General features: G+C 38.2%; 1 protein-coding gene across 2 annotated transcripts in view; it reads right to left on the bottom strand.

The window, feature by feature from the left end:
* The window catches only part of man1a2 (mannosidase, alpha, class 1A, member 2), a 92,020-nt gene that overhangs the window by 17,499 nt on the left and 52,539 nt on the right, over positions 1-21,982 (bottom strand). For both annotated transcript variants that reach the window (XM_033987474.2, XM_055230663.1), the window contains exons 7-9: positions 8,069-8,163; positions 7,409-7,532; positions 6,972-7,065 (exon numbers count right to left, since the gene is read on the bottom strand). In XM_033987474.2, coding sequence (XP_033843365.1) covers positions 6,972-7,065; positions 7,409-7,532; positions 8,069-8,163 — 313 coding nt within the window. The remainder of the gene's footprint in view (positions 1-6,971; positions 7,066-7,408; positions 7,533-8,068; positions 8,164-21,982) is intronic.

Here is a 21,982-nt window from a genome sequence, read left to right as displayed (position 1 = left end):
ACAGAAGAAAATGGATAGATAGACTTATTAGCAGCATTAGTGCTTTGAACCTTATCTCAGAGGATCTCTATTTTTATTATCAGTCTCCAATGCAAATGGAAAATGTCTTTACTATGTTTTTAACCGGGGGAAATAACCTTCTAGTGCATTTTGCTCAAAGCCACTTTCTCTACACTCTTAAACCTCAACAAGCTGCTATTTACGTTTCAGGTGTCATTAAAGTGACATCTGAAAATCACATAGACCAATTACATGTACTGCATTAATATTACAGCACACATGAAATGGTTGGCAGGAAGTTATGTAATAGTAAAGCTTAGTGCAGCACTCAATTTACGCTGCTTTTGCACCTTTGCCAAGTTAAACAAGGCATGAAAGAACTGTGGTATTCTATTTCCATTTTAGGTGATCTTCAACAAGAACAAAACATACAATTTGCAGCATAGGTTTAGGGGGTTAGAAACATTAAGAATGAACAAAGCAAAAGTGACATTGCAAGTAGTCCTAGAGCTACAGAGCTAAAATCTAACACAATAAAAAACATTTTTGATGAACAGCCATTTCCAAAATTTTAAGCCGTGCTGTATATTTCAATCTGCCACTTGATTCTCATCACCCTCTTATAATTGTGAAAATCACACAAAAAAAGCATCCATGATTTCTGTACATTGGCTTGTTTCTGAGTATTACAAATTCTTCCATTACACCTCTCTCATACACAATTTTTTTTATTCCCACCCACCTGCATCCCTCATCTGTCTGCCAATCAAAGCACAGGGTCGAACCAGGAACGCCTGTCAATCAAAAGCAGGGTTGGACTTCAAACAATCTCTGCAATAAAACGGGCTCAGAAACATGGGCGTACACAGGAAGGCATCCTCACCAAACTTCAAACGCCTCAGAATCAAACGGAGGTCAAGGTCACACGCAGCCCAGATCACAACAAACAATCTCTGTCTGTGTTGGTTATTGGGTTTCATGGCGCAACTTACTTAGACAGCAGACAAAAGAGTTCTGGTTTGTAACTAGCCATTTGGATTTTAGGTCTCACAATAGTTTGATTTTAGGGCAGTAACACTGATTTGTACTGAAATGCCGGCTAAGATGAAAGCATGCCAATCTTTTCACTTAGGCTACTTTATATGTTTTAACATTGTCATATAGACTTAACATATCCTGTCATAGACAGAACGTTTCAATGACTGTCACACGAAAAGCAAACAGGAAGAAACAACAAAAGAAAAGCACTTTCAACAGAGCTAAAAACACATGTATAATTAATATGAGTAGTACAAGATACAGTTTAATACCATACTGTGGAAACTTCCTGGCAAAGCGATCATATCTCTATGGAGACAGGCAGGTGACAGAGGCCCACCAAAGAGTAGTGCAACTTTAACAATACATTTATACCAATGAGTCTCCATGGACACCAAAATGGTAATTTGGCAGTAGTTTGAGTATTTTCCATTGTATCTAGCACAAAAACTATGAAATAACCATTTTTTAAAACTCAACTGCTTAGCTCCAAATGTTGGTCTCAGCAAATATAGTATGCAGGTTTGTGAGGAGGCCGTGTGCAGGTTAAATCAGGAGTGGGTGGTGCTTTCTGGGAGCGGTTGTAGTGAAAGAGGTTTTGCAGTAACAAGGCTGTCACTCACAGGAGGATGCCATTAGGACTGAGGAGCAGAGCCGCACTGCTCATTAGTTTGGCTTAACTACTGTCTGCACTCCTACACACATTTATTCACTGTTTAGTTTATTCTATTTGTACAGTACTGCTTTTTATGGTAGCACAACTTCAGTAAGCTTACAGATCATCATTAATGTCTAACACTATTAATGTAATTATTCAGGAAAAGGCTTTAAAGCATTACTTTGATTTTGGCTTGTGGCTTGATGTTAATTTTGTGCTCAAACAGTTGTCTGTGGAGCGCATTAAGTGCTTGTCTTTGGTCCAAATAAATGGAAGTGACTGTGGCATGTCCCCGTTTGACTCTGGAGGAGTTACAGATGTTCACTAATGTGCAAACTAAAAGCCAGCACAACCTAATTTGTCACAGAAGCTTAAACTCTAAATGTTGAGCTACAGCTAAGAGATTGTGGAGTGAAACACCTATCAAAGTGTTTCAGAATGATGACAAAGGAGAAATTTGGATTGTGATTAACAATTTTAAACAAATATATCTTTTGAAAGGGAAAAGTCCACAAAATGTTACAAATAGCCGCTACGACAATAAGTTACAATAACTGACAGAAAAATTCCAACAAAAGCAGTAAATGCCATTTTTGCTTTATACTGTAGGCTTCTTTTATTTTTCCATCAAAACTGGTCTAAACTGAAGAGCTATTTGCCTGGTTGATTTCTTCATTCCTCATTTCCTCTCCTTCCTAGACTCCTGTGGCCTGTTGTCTACTCTTCCCCTCCGATTAAGAAGCCTAAGTTTATTTGAGATTATCTTGGTGCCAATTAATCGTGCACCGGTTTAATGCATTCAATAGTGTGGTTAAGAGGGAATGACGGTTAATTATTGTGTTCGTCTTTGGGTGCACACATGGACAGCAGACAGGGATCAATACGAGTTTATGTACGCAGTCTCCACGCCTGGGAAGTTTAATTACTTTCTAATTATAGAATATATGAAAACACAATTATTTTGAGTAATTAAAACACAATTAATTTGAGTAAACAGTTTCAGTATTGTGACAACTAATCTAAACCTATGTTTTCTCAGTCATGTTATATTTGCAATATTTGTATTAAAGACTATATTGTGAAAAGAAAGCAATAGCCATAAAAGCACAGGCTAATCATAATTTGTGTCAACTAACAAGAGTTCATGAGCAACTACTTTGATCAAGGACGTGGGGCTTAAAATTGCAAAAAAACAGATGAAGTTTGGCATTGTAGTTTTTTAAGAGCTGTTGGGTAATGACAAAGGAGCTTCTTTAAATATGTTAAGGCAGACATGAAAAATCAACGTCTGATTTTAACCAAATGAGATTTTAAAAAGTGTTCCCTTATCATTAGTTTACTCATAATTGTATTAAGATTTGTTCATGTATGTGTGAGTAATCCTGTATTGTCATGCATCTGGGACTTGAGTGCTCAGAAAATGTCTGTTTTCACTTAACCCCCTATAAACCCTCACTTCCCGATACTAACTTGTATTTCCTTCAAAATATAATCGTTGGGCTTGGGCCTAAACTGTCGCTTAGCCATTTTTCTCAAATAATAACATGTCAATGAAAACCACTGCTCTCTAGGTTGAAATGCCACTATGAATTCTATATTTTAACAAGAAATCATGATCCCGTTTATATTACTAAGTCATTTGGGATCAATATTGGGGTTTATAGTGAAAAACAAGTAAAATGTATCATCTACATATGTTATAGTCTGTTATGAAAAAAGCACAATATGTCTTCTTTAATTGCAGCATGAAACAAGACAGGTGCTGCTGACCAGGGAAGAGGACAATGAAAAAGCCATTGTAAACAGTAAGGACAGGTCCAGTGTGGCTCCTGTTTAGTCAAAGTCCTGGTGTTTGGAGAAAAATGGCCTCTAGCTATCCTCTCACTCCGCTGGTTTGAGAGAAATGAGGACTTAACTGCGCTCAGAGGAGAGTATTTTGTCTCTTAATTGAAGGTGGAGTGCTGAGTTTGGTCCACAGGGCTTGGCTGTTTGTTCAGAGGTGTAAGCCTCTGCAACCAAAGTTTAGTTTTTGTGCACTTCCCGGAACCCTGCTGTGCCAAAATACAAGAACACTTTAGAAACACTTTGCTTTGTATATTTTCAAGTTTTTTCTTTTTTCTTTCTGTCATTTTAGTGTGAAACCAAGTTGATAGTTACTTGGACAATGTGATAAAATCACAAATGCAATGATCCAGGTCTTTTGGTCAATCACAAAACCACAAATTAAAGGGCAAATGCACTGTTGACAGGTTGCCATAGAGAGAAAACAAATCATCTCACTGAAACAACTCAAAGAGAATTTAGTCTGACTACTAAACAAAAAAAACAACCCAAAAAACGTAGCTTTAGTTCAATTTTACCTGAAACTCTTGCATAAAATTCATTACTTTCTAGTCTTCAACAGAATGACACAAAACAAATTGGACAAAACACTCTTTTTAGCAGAGGTGAAAAAAATTGACAATAGATTGCTTAGTTCCCTTTGCATATTAAACAGAGCATCAGTCATCACCCTGTCAGCCAAGCACTCACTGTTAAAACCATCTATCAATCACTCTCCTTCAGTCCATCTTCCTCATTTGTTACTCCTTGTCATGCTGTCCACAAACGTGTGGACCTACAACAGCCCCCCCTGCCTGCAGCCCTGAGTCATCCTTTAATGAGACTGTCCATTAATCCCGTCTCCACCCACCAACGCGCGCCATTTGTTTTAGTGACAGCTAAAACAAACAACTCTTTATTCATTTGTTTGTACAATGGATTTAATTTAAACTTTGCCTATCCTGATGCACTATAGAGAAATAAAAACAGCATTTTTCACAGCTTTGCAATAGGCAGCTTTTCAGATCCAATCTTTTCATTTCCTTTGTCTGAGCTGCTCGACTCCAGAGATTTTTGAATTTGACAAATGAAAGCTTAAAAAATTCTCCAAGGCTGTCACTAGTAAAGAGTGAATATTTTATTATTGTAATGTTTTAAAAAATCTCTTGAATTCTAAAATAACAAACCTAACAAGTCTTCACTCTGTCTGTATTTAACTAATCTAATACATGCCTTTGCAGGTTCACATCTCTCCCAACTGAAACAACCAAAAAAGAATATTTTAACACTCAAGTGAATTATGGAGTAACAGTCAGATTGCACTTCAGGGGGAAATATTAAATATTCTAAATGTTTGAACATGAGTTGGTGATAGACTCGAAGCTCTGTAGCTACTTTAAAAGTGTGAGTGGAAAAAAATGCAGAAAATACTAAAATGTAATTTGAAGACAATCTACCAAGATACAGGTAAATATAAAAGTGAACTGGCATTAAAAATTAAGCTGAAGCTCTGCTGAATTAGAACAATAGTAGACTGATTATTGGAAGCTGTAGAAAGATGTCTAATGTCTTATGTATGTGTAATCTGGGAATCTATGGCCATCTCACAATTCAATTCAATTCAATTATGATTCTGAGCAGGAACAATTGTTGATGTATCTTTATGTTTTACTCTGCCTTTCAACATTCATATCAAATTAGTGGGCACTTTTTATGTGCAGAGCTGCAGGATGAAGTAATGACTTTTATTTAACACAATTGCTTCATTTAAATGGATAATTGCATATTTTTTTCTGTGACAGGGATTAGTTTAGCAGGTGGGACATATAGTCGTTAAAACAGAACGTCTACTACAAAGTAGCTGTTAGCAGAGCTTTATGCTATCTCATTAGCTTCTCTGCAGACTTCTATTAGAGAAACTACTACATTAAAGCTGCTTTTCAAGTTTGTAACAAGAAGCCGTCTCCATCTCGGACAGGGAAAAGTTCATTCTAAAGCCTCAGCCAAATCCTGAGCAGAGAACTATTCCTATAGGTCACTGTGTGACAGTGGAGAGGTTGGAGCAGAGCAGCACCAACAGCAGTGGTCGTCTGTGCAGCTGCTGCTCTGAGTGACAGGAGGCGGGACAGAGAGAGAGAGACACAGGGAAAATAAATGAGCAGAGCAGTGGCTTCAATTAAACTTAAAATTCCGATTACTGGTGTGTCTGCATCGATTCAGAATTGTTTTATTAGAACTGACGATGCATCTAAAAATTACTTTTTTCCCACCCCCGGTAATTTGTGGCTTAATTTTAATGTTACTCGACTGCTGTGATCCCTTCTGCAAACATTTACCTACAGGTACTAATAAAGAAACCTTGAAATTTGTGAGTTTTATTTTATGGAAATACTTAATGTTATACAATATGGATCTGAGGTTGTAAAGAGCCTTATATCTTGTAAAAAATAATTAAGATATACTTTGAATGAAAGTATTTATTTCAGCATATGCCTCCATTAAGTATTCTATTATACGATTACTATTATAGTAATATTCATTATAATTAAGATATTTTAATACATGGATGATAATCAAATGTGCAAATAATACCACCTATTACATAAATGTACTGTTTGGCTCATTAAGACAATGGGGGATGTGACTCTGGGAACAGCCATCATCTTTTATGTCTAGGCATTATAATTTTACCATTGTGACATAAAGCCAGTGCTGTAGAGGAGATACATTTCACCAGTGCTACTTTTATTCTATTAGGAGACATTTTCTCTACAGCTCTGGTCACATTTCTATGTCCTCAGTGGAACGAGCTGCCATCCATCTTCATGTGACACACTAAGAAACTAAGACCTCAATTAATGAAGTCACCGTTCGGCTGCCCCTTTGTCTCCGCAGCTTTAATGACACATTTTTCTACATTTCCTTTGTGCAGAAATGACAAGTTTCAGAGTCAGAACAGTGTGTCACTCCAAGTCATACTTCACTTGAGGAACTGTTAATTTTCTTGGGCTTGTCGCCAAAATTAAATCAATACAATGGAAATTCTTTGATCCCCTTTTCCTGTCTTGCACTCAAGCCAATTTGCTCTCATTAAACAAAATTGTTCTAGTTTTTCCCTCCAATTAGTTTGCATCAATTGTCCTCACTTTGTAAACAGATTGTAACAACTGCCACAATTCTCAAAGATACATTTGTATAGCTGTAATTCTTTAAAGATAAAGCCTTTTGTATTTTATTATTCAATGTAGACCTGTTGGGAACTGACTGGACTCCATCCAAGCAATTAAGGACCTCTATGGGGAACACACTGGACATTGGCCAACCAAAGACCGAAAAACAGTGCCTTTTTTGTATCATAAAGAACACTGTAAAACAACAGCACGACTTTAAAGCAGTCACAACAGTTTGACATCAGCCCAAAAGGGTTCGCACTGAGCATATCATGTTTACTTACGTTGCCCCCAGCGACCAGTCCGAGGGTTCAAGTAGTTTGGGTAAAGACCATTGGGGCGGTCCATTTTGGCGAGCAGCTTACGAATGTGCATCACCTGTAATTGAAAAATACAAAGATGGATTGGTCATTTGATCTGGAAACATTAACATTAGGAGACATATGAAAACATGTTAAGGGTTTTTTGTTAGCGTTGCATGTAACCTGTATTTGAGGTCCACGGCTGCAATTTTATGAAAACAATAAACCTCCAAGTCATACACAAGGGTTTGAAGAAAATATGCTGCTTGTCATTAAGTCAACAAACATTTTTCTATTATTAAGTAGTAGCTGTAGAGTAGTAGATTAATATTGCGGTTTACTGTGCGTAGAACGTAAACTATTATGTAAGTATGTGAGAGTTTAAAAAAATCATATCTTATCTAATCACAGATGAGTACCTTCTGGTAGTACACAGGGTTGCCCGTCAGGTAGGTGAGATGGACAAACTCCATGTGCAAAGTTCCAAACTCCGCCAGGATACTGCTGCCAGCCGAGGCCCAGCCCCAGTTACGGCCAACACCACTGGACACAGACACCAGTCGACCCACAGCAAAGAGCAGAGAAAAACACAGGAAATTATGAACACAAGTCACAGGCAGACATTACATGACACGAGTGACGCAATTACTCAAAAACCTTTTATTAATACTAAAAACATCAAAACGTTGGTCAGAATGACACACAGTTCAATGGCTCTTTGAAGTTTCAAGTAGGTCACACTGATTAGATAATGATGTGCAAATGTTAAATCATAAAATTATAAGAAAATGGGACCAAGCACAAAAGTGAAGGGCAAATATTGAAATCAAGTGGGAGTTAAGAGCAAAGTTGAAGCATTTGTGAACTTAAAAGTCTTGCAATTCTGTATCAATAAATGTATGTAAATCATTAGTGTTGTATAATAGTCTGAACATACCTAAATCTAAATGTGTTTTAATACATTATTGTAGATACTAAAGTCACAGTAGCTTGATGTCATTAAGTGATATTAGGTGCTTGCCCTATTGAGTTTTTGCCATAACATGAGGTATGTGTTTCTGTGGAAATGTGGTACTGACGTCTTGAGGTTGACCATAGCCCAGGGGATTCCAGTGGGAGTGTTAAAGGCAGGGATGAGCTTCTCTGCCAGCTGCACTGCTTTCATCTTGAAAACCTGAAATACAAAAACAAAGAAAACAGATTCAATTTAGCCGCTAGTGTTGTCCACAAGTTCACACTACAAAAATGTAGTTTGGATTTATTTGTAGGTCGATTTGTGGACACGTTTCAAAGTATTTCAAATTGGTTTCAGAATTATGTGTTTATAAAAAAATATCAGACATAACATATAAGAGTATGTGCCCAAACTACTCAAAGCAAAACGTAAAGGTTAGGGTTCAGACTTCAAGTTATTTGAAGTTGATATTGTGCTTTTGCAGTGAAAGTTACAGATATAAACGTAACAAGAACACGAAGTAGCAAGAGAGAAAAGCTAGCAACAAGCAGGGCCTGACACCGCTGAAGTGATTTATGAAGACAGCTGGCAATTTCACTTTGAACAGAATGCTTGAGAATAAAAGTAAAACACTCGGAGGAGAGGGAGACAGAGATTACACGAGTAGATACAAACATGCAGAGTGATGGTGGAAAAATAGATGCGTGTCCGATCTCAGATTACATGCCAGCGGAAAGATGAAGAATGCAGCAGACAGTGATGTTTTGCCTTGAGATGCCAATCAAAAACATGAAAGAACACCAGCTATGGTGGTTTTTGCTGCTGACTAACAAGCAAACAATACAAGCCAAATATGTAAATGAAGATCTGCTTTGAAAACAAACATCTGAAGACAGACGCATTCAAAATAGATATGCAACAAAGGAAAGACAAATTTTGGAAATGCAAATAGTAGAATATGAATAGATTTAAAATGAAAGAGAGAGCACAAAATATCCTCTAAGACTTGTCCCAGGCCAGTTTCTGAACATTCTGTTACAAAGCAAAGATCAACAAACTGAATTTCACAGTTTGCAGCAAAAGTTTAAAAATCTTTTTAATAATAATAAACTGCATAAGGAATGAGTTGTGGGGTGAATTCAGATGAGCAACAGTGGCTTTAACAGAGAGCCAGATGGAGGCTGATTCATCAACAGTCTGTCAGAGAGGTCACTTTTATAGAGACACTGGATCTATGGAAAATTCTGAGTAAAAGGAGTAGGAGCTAGAACACATGCTGCTGTTTGCTGAATGCTTAAGCAGCCGTCAGGCCACTTGCAGAGACCTCCGGGGTCAAACTGAGCTGAAACTGGCCAAGTCTAAAACAAACAATGGGATGGAAATATTCAAAATAGGGCTGGGCTGCGTGAGAATTGTTTTCGTTTTGTCTTTTTATCATTTTATTCCTCCTATTGATCAATCACAATTTCTAAGTCAATTTGTATTTATTTCCAATATGAGTTCCTTAAATATACAGATGTTCATGAAAATTACGAGGTCCTAATAATGGGCAATATAAATATTAACTGGCTGGGGAAAGAGCCCAAAACTTTGAAAGACTTATGCAATGGCCTGAATCTCACACAAGTAATTTCTATTCCAAGCTGACCTAGAAATATAAATAAAGGCACACTCATGGTTATAATCTTAATTAAAAAAAACATAATTATAAGGCAAATGGTGTTTTCCCACTGGATTTTAGCGACCTTTGTCCAATTGGGTGCATTCAAAATACAAAAGTTAAAGACACATTGGTGTGTCAAGGTGAGAAGATCATATAAACATTTCAATGAGCAAGTCTTAATCTGACCTGTATTACAGTGATATCGAGCTAACATCAGCATTCCCTGAACCTGATATGGCCTTTTTTAAAATTAATACATTTAATGAAACTGCAGACTGACATGCACCTAAAAGAAAAAAAAAATAATGAAAAAGTGTAACAAAGCTTGGTTCAACAAAGAAATTGGCAGTTTAATTAGAGAAGGAAATGCTGCATGGAAAACTGCACACACAACTAGGTCAGATTTGAATTGGGCATTTATTTGAAATGTAAAAAAAAAAGAGAAAGAAATAGAAGTTTATCAACTGTTAGAAAGCCAAAAATTTCTTATTTCATGCCTGCACTGATAGAGAGTCATGGACATGTTCTGGAGGACAGTAAGATCCCTATCAGAACCTAGTATTGTATGAACTTTACTAACCGATATTTTAATGGATTCAGCTATTGTAAATTCTAAAGAGGAAATATGTGATGCTTTTAATAGGAACTTATAAAGGATAGGATCATATAATGGTCACCCCTCCTGATCTTTATTATGTTGAATCTGAAACTCTGGCGGATAGCAGTTTTTTTAGTAGCACATTTCTCTTTAAGACCTTTCACTTACATGGAGGCCTTAAATGCACTCTGCTCTATACACCCAAAGAAGTCCACGGGAGCTGATGACCTTGATCCAGAATTTCGATGACTAGCTTCCCCATATTTTATTCAACATCTATTACATATTTTTAATTTGTCAAAACACATGGCAGTTATACCAGAAAAATAAAACTAAGTATATGATCGTTTCTAAAAATATTTAAGTGATGTGCAAGCTACAAGTCTTTATACACTAAATGGTACACTGATTGAAAGAGTCACCACCTATAAAGAGCTTGGGTTTTGGCTTGGAGAAAACTTATCCTTTAAAATCAAAATCCTCATTTTATTATAGAAAGAAATTTGATATCCCATTGAATTACAGAAAAATTGTTCATGCAACTTTTCTTTCTGTATTATATTATGGTGATATAATATACACAAGCAGACTTCAGCCTCTACTTTGAAGCCTTTAGATGCACTCTTTCACTCAGGCCTTCGTTTCATAACAGGCGATGAATTTAAAACCCATCACTGTACATTATGAAAAAGTGGGTTGGCCATTGCTATCTGTCAGAAGAGAACAACACTGTATAAAATAAGGGACTACTTGATAAACTGCAGAATATCTCGCGCACTAGAACTGAAATGGGGAAAAAAGCTTTTGGCCATTTTGCTTCCCAAAAATGGAATACAATTCAAAGACATGCAAAACTGGATATATTGGTGCCACTTTAATAATCTGGTGTTAAGCATTATTCACACGTGTTTTTAATGTTTTAAAGGGACTCGTTTTGTTTTTGTTTGTTGTTGTTTCATAGAGTGCTCTCCCTGTATAAAGATAAATGGAAAAAAAGATAAATTTGACCCAGGAAAGGGTTTTTCCTCCAAAGACAGCAAAAATTCTGCCCATGTGTTTATAGACAAAGGATTGACTCTCCTGACTAAAAAGAAACTGCTCATTGACAATTAGAAATGACATTTGCTTAATTGCACAATTTGAATTCACTGCATTGGAAACAAGAATGAGAAAAGGTTAAATAATTATTACAATGTTGTGTAATAGTTAATATTTAAGAATCCAAGACAAAACACATATCAAAAAACCTATTGCTTATTGGAAATTAAACTGAACGTCCTATTGGAAGAATGAGAAGCAAGGATTAAGTTTGAGTCGAATATATCTACAAACAAGAGCTTGCCTTCAACACAACTTTATGCTAATTGATATGCTAATTATAGTTTAGGGCAGAAACACTAAAATGTTTTGATGGAATAATATCATTGTTTGGACAGGAAATGATAAATAAAAGTGGATCCATCTACAATTTGCACATCTCTGTAGCTACACCTGGAACCTACTCCAGTGACATTTGCAAAGCAAATATCCTGTTCCTTGAAATAACAGTTTCCTTGTATCCTCGTATGCCCTGTTTGACTGTGTGGATCCCCTCGAGTTTGGCTGTCTCGTCAACATAAACCTCTCCGCTGGTTCGTAGCCGGTCTGCTGGCAGCACACAGCAGCCCTTTACAAACTCCATTGCGTTTTATTATCAGAGGTGCTGCTGCTGAAGTCACGGAGAAGAGACGCGATCCAAGCGGCTCATCAGGGCAGCCGAAGATAAAACTTTGGCTTTATGATAATCATCAGTCTCCCTGCTCCCATCTGCACGCGGGCATGTGCTACAAAGACCCTCAAGAGATAGGGGCCAGCCTTCTAAAGCATCAAGGGCAGAGTTAGTGGTTGTGAAGCGATGTAAGCTGCTGAGACAGGTAAAGAGGAGAGATAATTAGCGCCTTTGCATTTCCCTTATCTCATTCAGTCATGGACCTTTAGTATGGGGCCAAAGGGCAGCCTGTTTCCCTTTATGAGATGGAGGAATGTAAAACTTCTCCATAAATGTAAACTTTAAACTAACAATTTCTGAAATGTCGAGGTCATTACAGAGAAAGCATCCACACTATTCAGCACTCTACTAAGGCAATAATGTAATCTGGCTATTTCATATATTGTATTTTACCAAAATGTGTTTCAAGTGAGTGCAAGTTTTGTACTTGTTTTGTTAGCTGCATATAGGGACTGCGCATGCAACATTACTTTGTAGCTATAATTAGACACATTTACATTTGTTCAATGCAGATGTTCATTAAAGTGCAAGTGTTGCTCCATTAAAACGCACATTGTACCCTATGGATTACTTCTTATGTTTTGCAGGGGCTTCAAATAATAAAGATCAAAGTCTAGCTACATTTTGAGTGGGCAACACGATGTACCACAGAATGACTGCAGGAATAAAACTAAACTACCGCCAACTTATATTGCGTTTTGTTCTTTCAGTGCTCATATTTTGCATATTATTGAAAAGGAAACGGCACAGAGCAGCAACCCACACAGCAAGTTGAGAAATACTGCATAATCCCTACAGTGAACTTGCTTGACTTTGTAAAGTTCAATATTAACCAAAATGTCAACCTTTGCTTGTCTTATACACTCTCTGTTCCATCTGTGTCCTTGACAGATTCTCAACTCACTGCAGCATAACACCCCCCGGGCCATGTGCATCTATCCTGTGGACATCATATTCACTGTAGCAGCACAACCAGATTAGGATATTGAGAGCTTCGAGGGAAAATCCTTGGAGAGGACAGACCAAGACAGTTTGTCGTCTGGTTGGGCCGGGCTCCTAACTTCTCCCTGCTGCCCTGACAGCTTTAGCGTTGAGCAGCCTTTTAAAATGCATTACAGCACTTTTCAGAATCGATCATTGAAGGATATACTCTCTCAGTGAACACAAATAGCGCACACACAAGCATAATGATACAATACACACACAGAACAGCTGCATCTGGTGTAACCTGACAAAAGGGCAAGGTCATATGGTTGGTTAGGCTTAGACTGGGACTAGGTGATGCGCAAAAACACACCTTAGTCTGAAACATAAACACATATATAAGGCACTATAAGGATTCAGAGAGTGCAACTCATAATCCCCATCTCAAAATAACAAGATTTAGAACTGAATTTTATGTATTAGTCAAAAGTAGCAATATTTTTTTTCTTTGCAATTTAAAAGAATGAAAAATAACACTTCAACTTTGTTCATTTAGCAGTCTTTTTATTGTTATTTTTTACAATAGGCAATATAGTTGATGTTCTAATTTAGTATATCTCCAAAACAATTGCAACATTATTGGTTTAATCCAATTTATCCCTCAAAACAATGTTTTTTGTTTCCTGCTATCCAAGTCTCGTTTCTCAGATGGCTAATCGTAGCAATTATGAGTTAGAAACTTTTTAGTAGAACATTTCAAAAGTACTGACATAACAGAGTAACACATAGTTACTTGAGGAATCAGTTTGTACTTTGTCTACTTCTCCATCTTGGCTGATCAGTTTACTTTGCCTTTCGTCTGTCTGTTTCAGGCTATACAGTGACCCACAGATGTGAGGAGTTTTGTTTGTGTGGAACAAATTCAAAGCTGTGGACAGCAGATTTAGAATGGCTGTGAACTTGAAAATGCAGCAACACATTGTGACCCTGTGAAGCAAATGACACCTCTGCTGCTTGAGTTGAGGGTTTGATTTCTACAGAGACCAGTCCTTGAGCAGACTATGGGCAGCATCCAGTAAGGAGCTTTGGATGTAAGCCTCTGCCAAATGGTGCATCACTGTTGGGTACCGCGGACAGAGAGAGGGAGAGATGTAATCCTGCATTCAAACATGTCCTAAACTCAGCCAATCATCCTCTTATTACATGAGGACAATGTCTGGATCACTACACACACAGTCTGATACACGGGGACGGTATTACGAAGGACAAGTAACACAAATACTGCAATACTGAGTTTAAATCAGGGGTAATCTCTTTAGTGATGATATGCTCGGCAGGAACCCACGGCACAGCTGGCTACTGTCCAGAATCAGGAAGATCCAAATTCTACAGTTTAATCAAAGTATAAGCTCATATTTTGGCTCATTTGACTAGACTGAATGGGGTCCTCTTGATCATGTCCATCAGAAATCTGTCGCTTCTATATCAGTTTCTATATTACATTTCTATATTAAATCAAATCAAAAAGACTTTATGTAAGACTTAAATGTATTCTCCTTTTGCATCTCTAAAATGATTACTATATCATCTTTTTTTTATATGTGTTCTACCTCTACAGTTAAAGTCTAAATTTTTGCATGTTATTGGCAAAACACAGGTAGGTATAATGGTAAGATTTAGATTGAAATTTATGATCAGTAATATAACTTATTATATTACTGATCATAAACTGATTATTAGGTGGAAATTCTGCAAGCTATTGGGACAAAATTACTAATTACTAATTTAATTTTACTGTAAGCTACACAGTTCAAATTAGTATTTTTCCTATTCTTACCACACAACATCTTTGCTCTTTCACAATCTCGGCCTAGGCGTGCTAAGTACACCCCACCATCTTGATCCCCCTCACTTTCAATTTAGGCCTCCCAAGAGTCCAAGATCCTCCACAAATGTCCTGCTTAAGACCATAGACAGTGCAGGTAATGCTGGCAATAAGTACTGACCCAACCAGCTTAATAAGATCAGCAGTTTTCACAAGGCAATAAATGAAAGCACCAACGTAGTCCCTGATGGAAGCAGCGGGCCACTGTTGACATGTAATAGAACCTCCTAACGAGATTAAGGAGTCAACTGTGAAATGTGCTGAATGAGGCGCCGCGGTAAGGCCCCCCGAGGACCACCAGTAAAGACAGGATTAAGTCAACTGTTGTCTTCCTGCTTTTACTGTATGCCATTCTCTTCACTGTCAAATTACCTATATGTTGTGTTTTCACTCCACAAACTTGCCATATTAATCTTGAGTCTTACTATCAACTATCAACTTTTTGGCTTGAATAAAGGCATCACTTTCTGAGGCTTTTTGTGGGGAAAACAACAAAACCCAAAAAACAAAACACTTAGTTTGTACTGGCGGAGAAGATGTTAAACCTTGTGCCCATGTTGGTCTCACTTGAATAGGCCTAGTAATTCCAGTGATATTAACCAAGACAAATCTGCAAGGTGAAAGTTGAAAAGTAAATTCTACCACAGAATTCTGACCTACCCCCCAGTTCAATTTTAAGCTATACGAATGTAAGAACGTTGCGATAGCACATGAACACAACCTATTGGAGAAGTGTGATTCGCAGGGACGTCCATCAAACACACCTCTAATAAACGTACACAGAAATACATCATGGAATGGCTTCAATCATTGTGCCAGAAAAGCACCTTTAAAATATATCGTCTATTGAGTGTTGCCAAAGAGGTTCACACTTCATTGAGCCTAAGAGCTGGGCGGTGCTGGCTGTTGCTAAGCCATGGTCCAACAGGAGAGCTCAAAATAGAACAAAGCTTCCTTTTTATACTCCAAAACAAAAAGTGGGACATCTTTAAAGAGAAAAGCAGTTATAGTGGTCACATACAAGGTAAAAGATGTTATAATTAGCACCAGCGGGGCAAGACATAGAAGAATATGTTTGGTGGTTCAAGGACTCAAGTGACTTAACTAGTCTCCTTTTACTAAGCCACTTTTCATTAATTAAACCACAAAAATAATCTACAAAGCAATAGCAATATCAGTAATAATCCTACTAAAATTACAAAGGGAATGCAGAGATTAACCTTTAAAGGTGCACTGTGGAACTTTTCTGGTGGAGACTCCGGCATATCCATAAAGCTGTTATAGCTTTACCAAGAATGTTTGTCAGTGTGTTCTTTATAGACAAAAATAAAATAAACATTAGATATAAATGTAGATATAGATAGATATAGATAGATAAATAGCAGCTCAAAATATAGCTTGAAGATGCATTCAGGCTCATCTCTCCAGACATCTAATAGTGATGGGACTTTTGGCCTTACGGGATCCAAATCTTTTGGATCTGTTCATTTCAAAGAGCATTTCAAAAGACTGGCTCTTTTACCATTTTTTGTTTATAAGATAGAAACCGATGTGAGAATGCATTTTAATAAAAATTTAATCAGTGAGAATTATCAAGTCTTAAATATGTTTAAAATGGTTCAACCTGAGAGTGGGACCATGTTTACCCTTTGGAATTATGCATAATCTAAATAAAATTTTGCATTACAATAATAATCATTTTACTGTTATTAAGATACCAAATGTTTTTTTCTAAACAAATCTCTCACTCATGTTGCCTGCTCTGCTTCTGTGCTGATTTGAGTGTTGGTTCAATTTTAAGTATAAAAATGCATACAAATTATCTTTTAAAAAATGAGATGCTGATCCAACCCTTCATGTTAAGGAACTGTTCAAAAAAGCCGAATCGCTCACGAATGTCACATCATGAACATATAGCTAGATAGATACTTTGTTCATCTGGAAGGAAATTCAAGTTTAGCTGCAGTGGCGTACTGCGCTTCTAAGTCGCCTTTATGTCTCAGTCAAAGGTCTCAGTGCAGGACAGTTTGAGGGGAAGAACAGCCAAAAGTGTCCTTCCTGTGTGTCCTGCAACCCAGGCATGACAGTTAAGTCCAGGGGGAGTTTGAACTTTGGAAAAGCCTCTTCTAAGCCTCACTCACACTCCACTTTGGTGGTGTCACCTGCTTGTCTCCATGGAGAAAGATACATGTTTAACAGTGCACCTTTAAGCTCATAGTAGTAGTATTTTAAACCCAAGGTCCAAGACTTATAGAAGCATAGACCAGTTTTACACTATTGATTGAATACGGAAAGTAGGATAGCCTATGGGAAAATATATAATTCTTTGCTAGAAACTTTTCCAAACAAGTGCAATATTGAATTAAGTTTCATGACAAAGAGCCAGATTTTTAATGCAGCTGCAGTGGTTCTCAACTCTGAACTGAATATTTCACTGCACTGCTCCACACCTGTGAGTGGTCACTACTAATTCATGACATCTTTCTCTGGGTTTCTCCTGCTGCCCACTTCCTTCTCTGGCCTCATTATATTAACTCTTAGCTACAGTTCATTATTTTTGCTCCCTATTAGGTGCACGCTCTGCTTCCTCACATCTCACGCCTTGTCATATTCGTTACTAAAACCACTCATTCTTCCTCTGGACCCACTTCCCACTCGATTTCAATTCATCAATACTCGTACAACTTTAATTACAGCTCTGGAGCAGTTTCTCACACTTTGAAAATTCTATCTGAATTTGGCAGACAGACTGACAACGAAAGCCTTGATTCAATTTTTTTTTGAAGTTTGTTTGCGAGTCTTTTATATGAGTGAAAATCAGATGCTGTTGAAGTTTTGAAAGCTTTCTGAGGCTGAGCAGCATTTGGTAATCGAGCATGTCACCAGAGGAAGGCTGCAAAGAAAACGTCATAGATTCTGCCACTGTCGCTAAAGGATAACCAGGATTTTCACTGCAGAGTAACATTTAATTCTAGACTGGAGGATACAGGCTTGATGATCTCTCATCAAGGCTTTCATATTGTTTTTTGTGTGGAACAGCACCAAAACACCCAAAACTGACAATATATACTCATCTCTCCCACCTACATACAGTTACACTCAAGATATTTCAACAATATATTCACCACACACAACCTTTCACACTTCTCTCCCATGGCACAGCAGGAGGTCGAGAATATCATCCGCAAATCTAAACCATCCACGTGCTCCCTGACCCCCTCCATACTCCTATGCTCAAAGCACACAACCATTCCCTCACCCCTCTCATACCAAAAATTATTAATCTCTGCCTTCAATACAACCCATGTTCCCCCCTCCCTCAAAACAGCTCAAAACAAACCAAATGCACATCCCTCCTCATTCTTCTTGACTTCCTCCTCCACCGTCTCCAGCAACACATTGGCCTCTCTGACACTGCCCTTCACTAGTTCCACTCCTAATTCACTAAAAGGACTGAGTACGTCCTGAGGTCCTGGGGGGTGCTAAATCCCAACCCCACACAGTCTCCCGTGGTGTCTCCCATGGCTCTGTACTACTCCGTCCAACACTCTCCTCCCTCTACATGCTTCCCCTTGGGCGTGTTGTCAGCAGGCATGGAATAAATTTCCACTGCTATGCTGACGACACACAACTCTACCTCAAAGTCACCCCCTCTGGATCCCCTTCTGCCACTGTCACTCGCCTCAGCTCCTGCCTGGATGAGATAGGGGTGTGGATGAGGCAGAATGTCCTACAGCTAAATGGCTCAAAAAAAAAGAAGTAATTCAAACCGGAACCTCTAAACAACTTCACTCTTCCCTCATTACCTCCATTTCATTTTTTGGCCACAACATTCCTCTCTGTCCTCCTGTTACCAACCTTGGGGGTCAAGCTTGACCCCTACCTCTCCTTTGACAATCATGTCACCCATAGCTGCAAATCCTCCTTTCACAACCGTAATATTTCAACGCTCCGGCCCTCTTTCCCTCTTGGCTGCAGAGAAGCTCGTCCATGCCTGTGTCTGCTCCAGGTTGGACTACTGTAATGCTTCATCGGGATCCCTGACAGGAGCATCCAAAAGCTCCAGTATGTTCAGAACAGCACTGCCAGGGTCCTGATGATGGTGGGGAAACACAAACACATCATCCCCATCCTCCACACCCTGCACTGGCTTCCTGTTCACCTCCGCATCGAATACAAGGTCCTCCTACACACACATCACTGTCTCCACGGTGACGCCCCCACCTATCTCAAAGACCTGCTCACACCACACAGCATAACCAGGATCTGGTCAGGCCAACAGCACCATCTGCTCCTGCCCAGGCCCCGGCTCAAAACCGTGGCAAACATGGCCTTCGAGAGTCCTGCTTCCCATCTATGAAATGCCATACCAAACCACCTCAGGGCTCCACAGATGATGGATATGTTTAAGAAAATTCTGCAAACCTTCCTTTTTCAAAAAAAGTCATATCCCTGCCAGTTTGAATTTGTCTATTGATGTTTTTATTGCTGTTGTTTTTTTTTTTTTTACTGTAGCACTATATATTATAAACAATATTCATTATTATAATTATTATTTATACATTTTTCCATTACAGATTTGGTAAACCAACTACAAGGGATAGTATCATATAATACAAAAATACTAGGTTATAATATGTGTGGGAGCATGGATGATGTAGGCTTTGACAAATTTTACAGTTAATCTAAGGAGAGTTCAAATAGTGCCCAGGAGAGATTGCTAAATTACTCAAACATGGATGGATGACATCTAAAACCACTCCAAGTATATTTCTGATGAGGGAAAACAGCAACTCAGCTATTTTGCATAATACCTCCCCTTAACATTATTTGTGATATGATAGACTTGTATATGATGATCGCCCATCCAAGCAGTATTGATACTGTGACATTTCTAGTTTGTATTTAGTTTTCCTCACACACTATAACCTCGTTTCACGTGGCTTGCTGTCGGCCTGTGCTTTGATTTGAAGCTGCCCAGAAGTGGAGTGTTTCTCTGGGCTGTTTGTTTGATCTCAGTAGGGAACGTTTGACTTGATCGTCAAATGTATCAAGGGTAACAAGTGCAGAGCGGACATCATTAAACCCACTGACACGTGTACCTAGTCCCTAAAAGCACTTAGAGCTCATTAAATCAGAGAAAGAGGAGAGTTTGACAGTTTGAAAGTACTGATATAAGAAATCAATCCTCAAGAGTGTTAAAAGTGCACTAAGTAACTTTTTTGGTGGAGGGCAAACAGCACTTGCCTGGCCTCATGGCACACATCTCTGCCTTTGACATGAGACTTGAGGCCAGCATTTCTACATGTCTCAGTTGATAGGACCTGATGCATCTGGTCTCTTTCAAACTGTCTGCAATTACGACCGAATCCTACTTTTAAATCCTACTCTGTGTTCCAGGCGCTGGGTTGGGTCGTTTCATTTCCGCCATCTCCATTAGCCTCATTATCTCAGTCTCACTGTGGTACACCGCTCTGTCATTGGCCGTCTTTCTCTCTGTACCGTGTGGTTAGAGCGTAGCGTGATATGGGCACAGTAGGCAGCAGGGGCTTGTCTTTCGGAAGCCCTCCTCTCATTATGCCACATCACAGGCCGGTGCTCGTGCAGTGACCTTCTACCACCACGGCCATCTGCTGTTCTTCTTCCCAAACTGCCCCATCATTTCCAGTGGATTTCAATCGAACAAGGGGTGAGATGGCTATCTTTAGATTAAGATGTCCAGCTTTTTAGTAGTTTGCATTATAATCATGATTTTTCCATAATAAAACAGCTCTATTATAAATTGTGTTTAAATTTTTGGGTCAAGTTGTCGGCTTACATGAGAATAATGTGCAAAATATGACAACTGAAATTTAGAGTGTGGGCACAAATGGCTGTATTGGAAACCATGCATTATTCTATTCTAGTCTATTCTATACAATTCTATTCAGACAAGTGTTAGTGTTGGGCTCCAAAAAAATTTACATTTAGTGCAAATCACTAAATGTTATTTCAGAGACAGACCTGCAAATCCATATAAAAATCACAAACCATTGAACAACATGTTCACTTTAACACTTGTACAGTTAAGCTGCCGAGCGGGGAGATCGACTGCAGGATTTAGGAACAAGAGCCAATAAATGCTGGGAAGAAATGAGGCGTGAAGTTAGAAAGGAAAAAGAGAGAAATAAGCCAGGAGAATAATCAAACTAAAGCCACTGGAAACATCGGAAAACATTTAAATTCACAGACAGAAAATACACAGTCAAAGTGTATGTGGCAACGTTTACGCCCTGGTGTAATCGATCTTTGACATTATATAAACACATACGTTATAGATTATTATTGTTGTAGAGATTATGAATAAAATAAAATAGCAAGTGAACTCATTTTATGGTTAAACTTTATTTTGGTAAAATACAGGTAAAGCCATTGCGTAAGTTAAACAAACACGATGTCTAGTTAATGATTTGTTGTTTTAGTGTTAGGTTGCTTTAAGGAATGAAAAGGCTCCAGTATCCAAGCCAGGCAAGCATTAGTTAATTAGGCAAGTGTAAGTAAGTGGTTTGCTGGCTGTGGAAAACTTAAGTGGTAAAATTATACTTGACTGCCAAGAAAAAGGCATTATAACTAAATTTGCCCATTAAGTAGAGTTAGGGTATTAATGGTTTTGAATGAGGATAGAATTTGCCAATGAAAACTTTCATGTAGTTAGTACTCAAGGCAACTGCAGATGAAAATACTAGTTTAACAGGACTTTTACTATAGTTATATAGCTTTGTCGTCCGCAGTGTTAAGGTCAGTTAAATTGGTCTTTATTATTGACCATAAAATTAATTCCTTGGGCCAGAGATAAAATGGTAGCAGTAAAACAGGGTAAATCTGATGAAAAAGCAGAGGATGCCAAAAGAGCAGATGATCCAATTAGATCCAAAAGACAGGTGGCATGAGGCATACAAAAGACTCGCAATACAACAGAACAGAAAACAGCAGTGAGGGCATTAAAAAGACAGAGGAGGGAATCTGAGTATACATTTGGGGACAGACATGCGATAAACTATAATCCATCTTCAGGAAGTAGGAAATGTTTTGGGTCATTAAAATGTCCTAAATTTCAAAACATTTTGCAGTAACAAGAGCTTGTCACATTCACTTTATTTTATAACTCTTATTTTGCAGTAATTTACTCCATAAGCAGCTTCCAATCTTTCAGAGCGCACA

This window comes from Periophthalmus magnuspinnatus, chromosome 21 (genome assembly GCF_009829125.3).
Source record: "Periophthalmus magnuspinnatus isolate fPerMag1 chromosome 21, fPerMag1.2.pri, whole genome shotgun sequence".
NCBI lineage: Eukaryota > Metazoa > Chordata > Actinopteri > Gobiiformes > Gobiidae > Periophthalmus > Periophthalmus magnuspinnatus.
The sequence above is the reverse complement of the archived record's forward strand: the minus strand, read 5'-3'. Positions and strand labels throughout refer to the sequence as shown.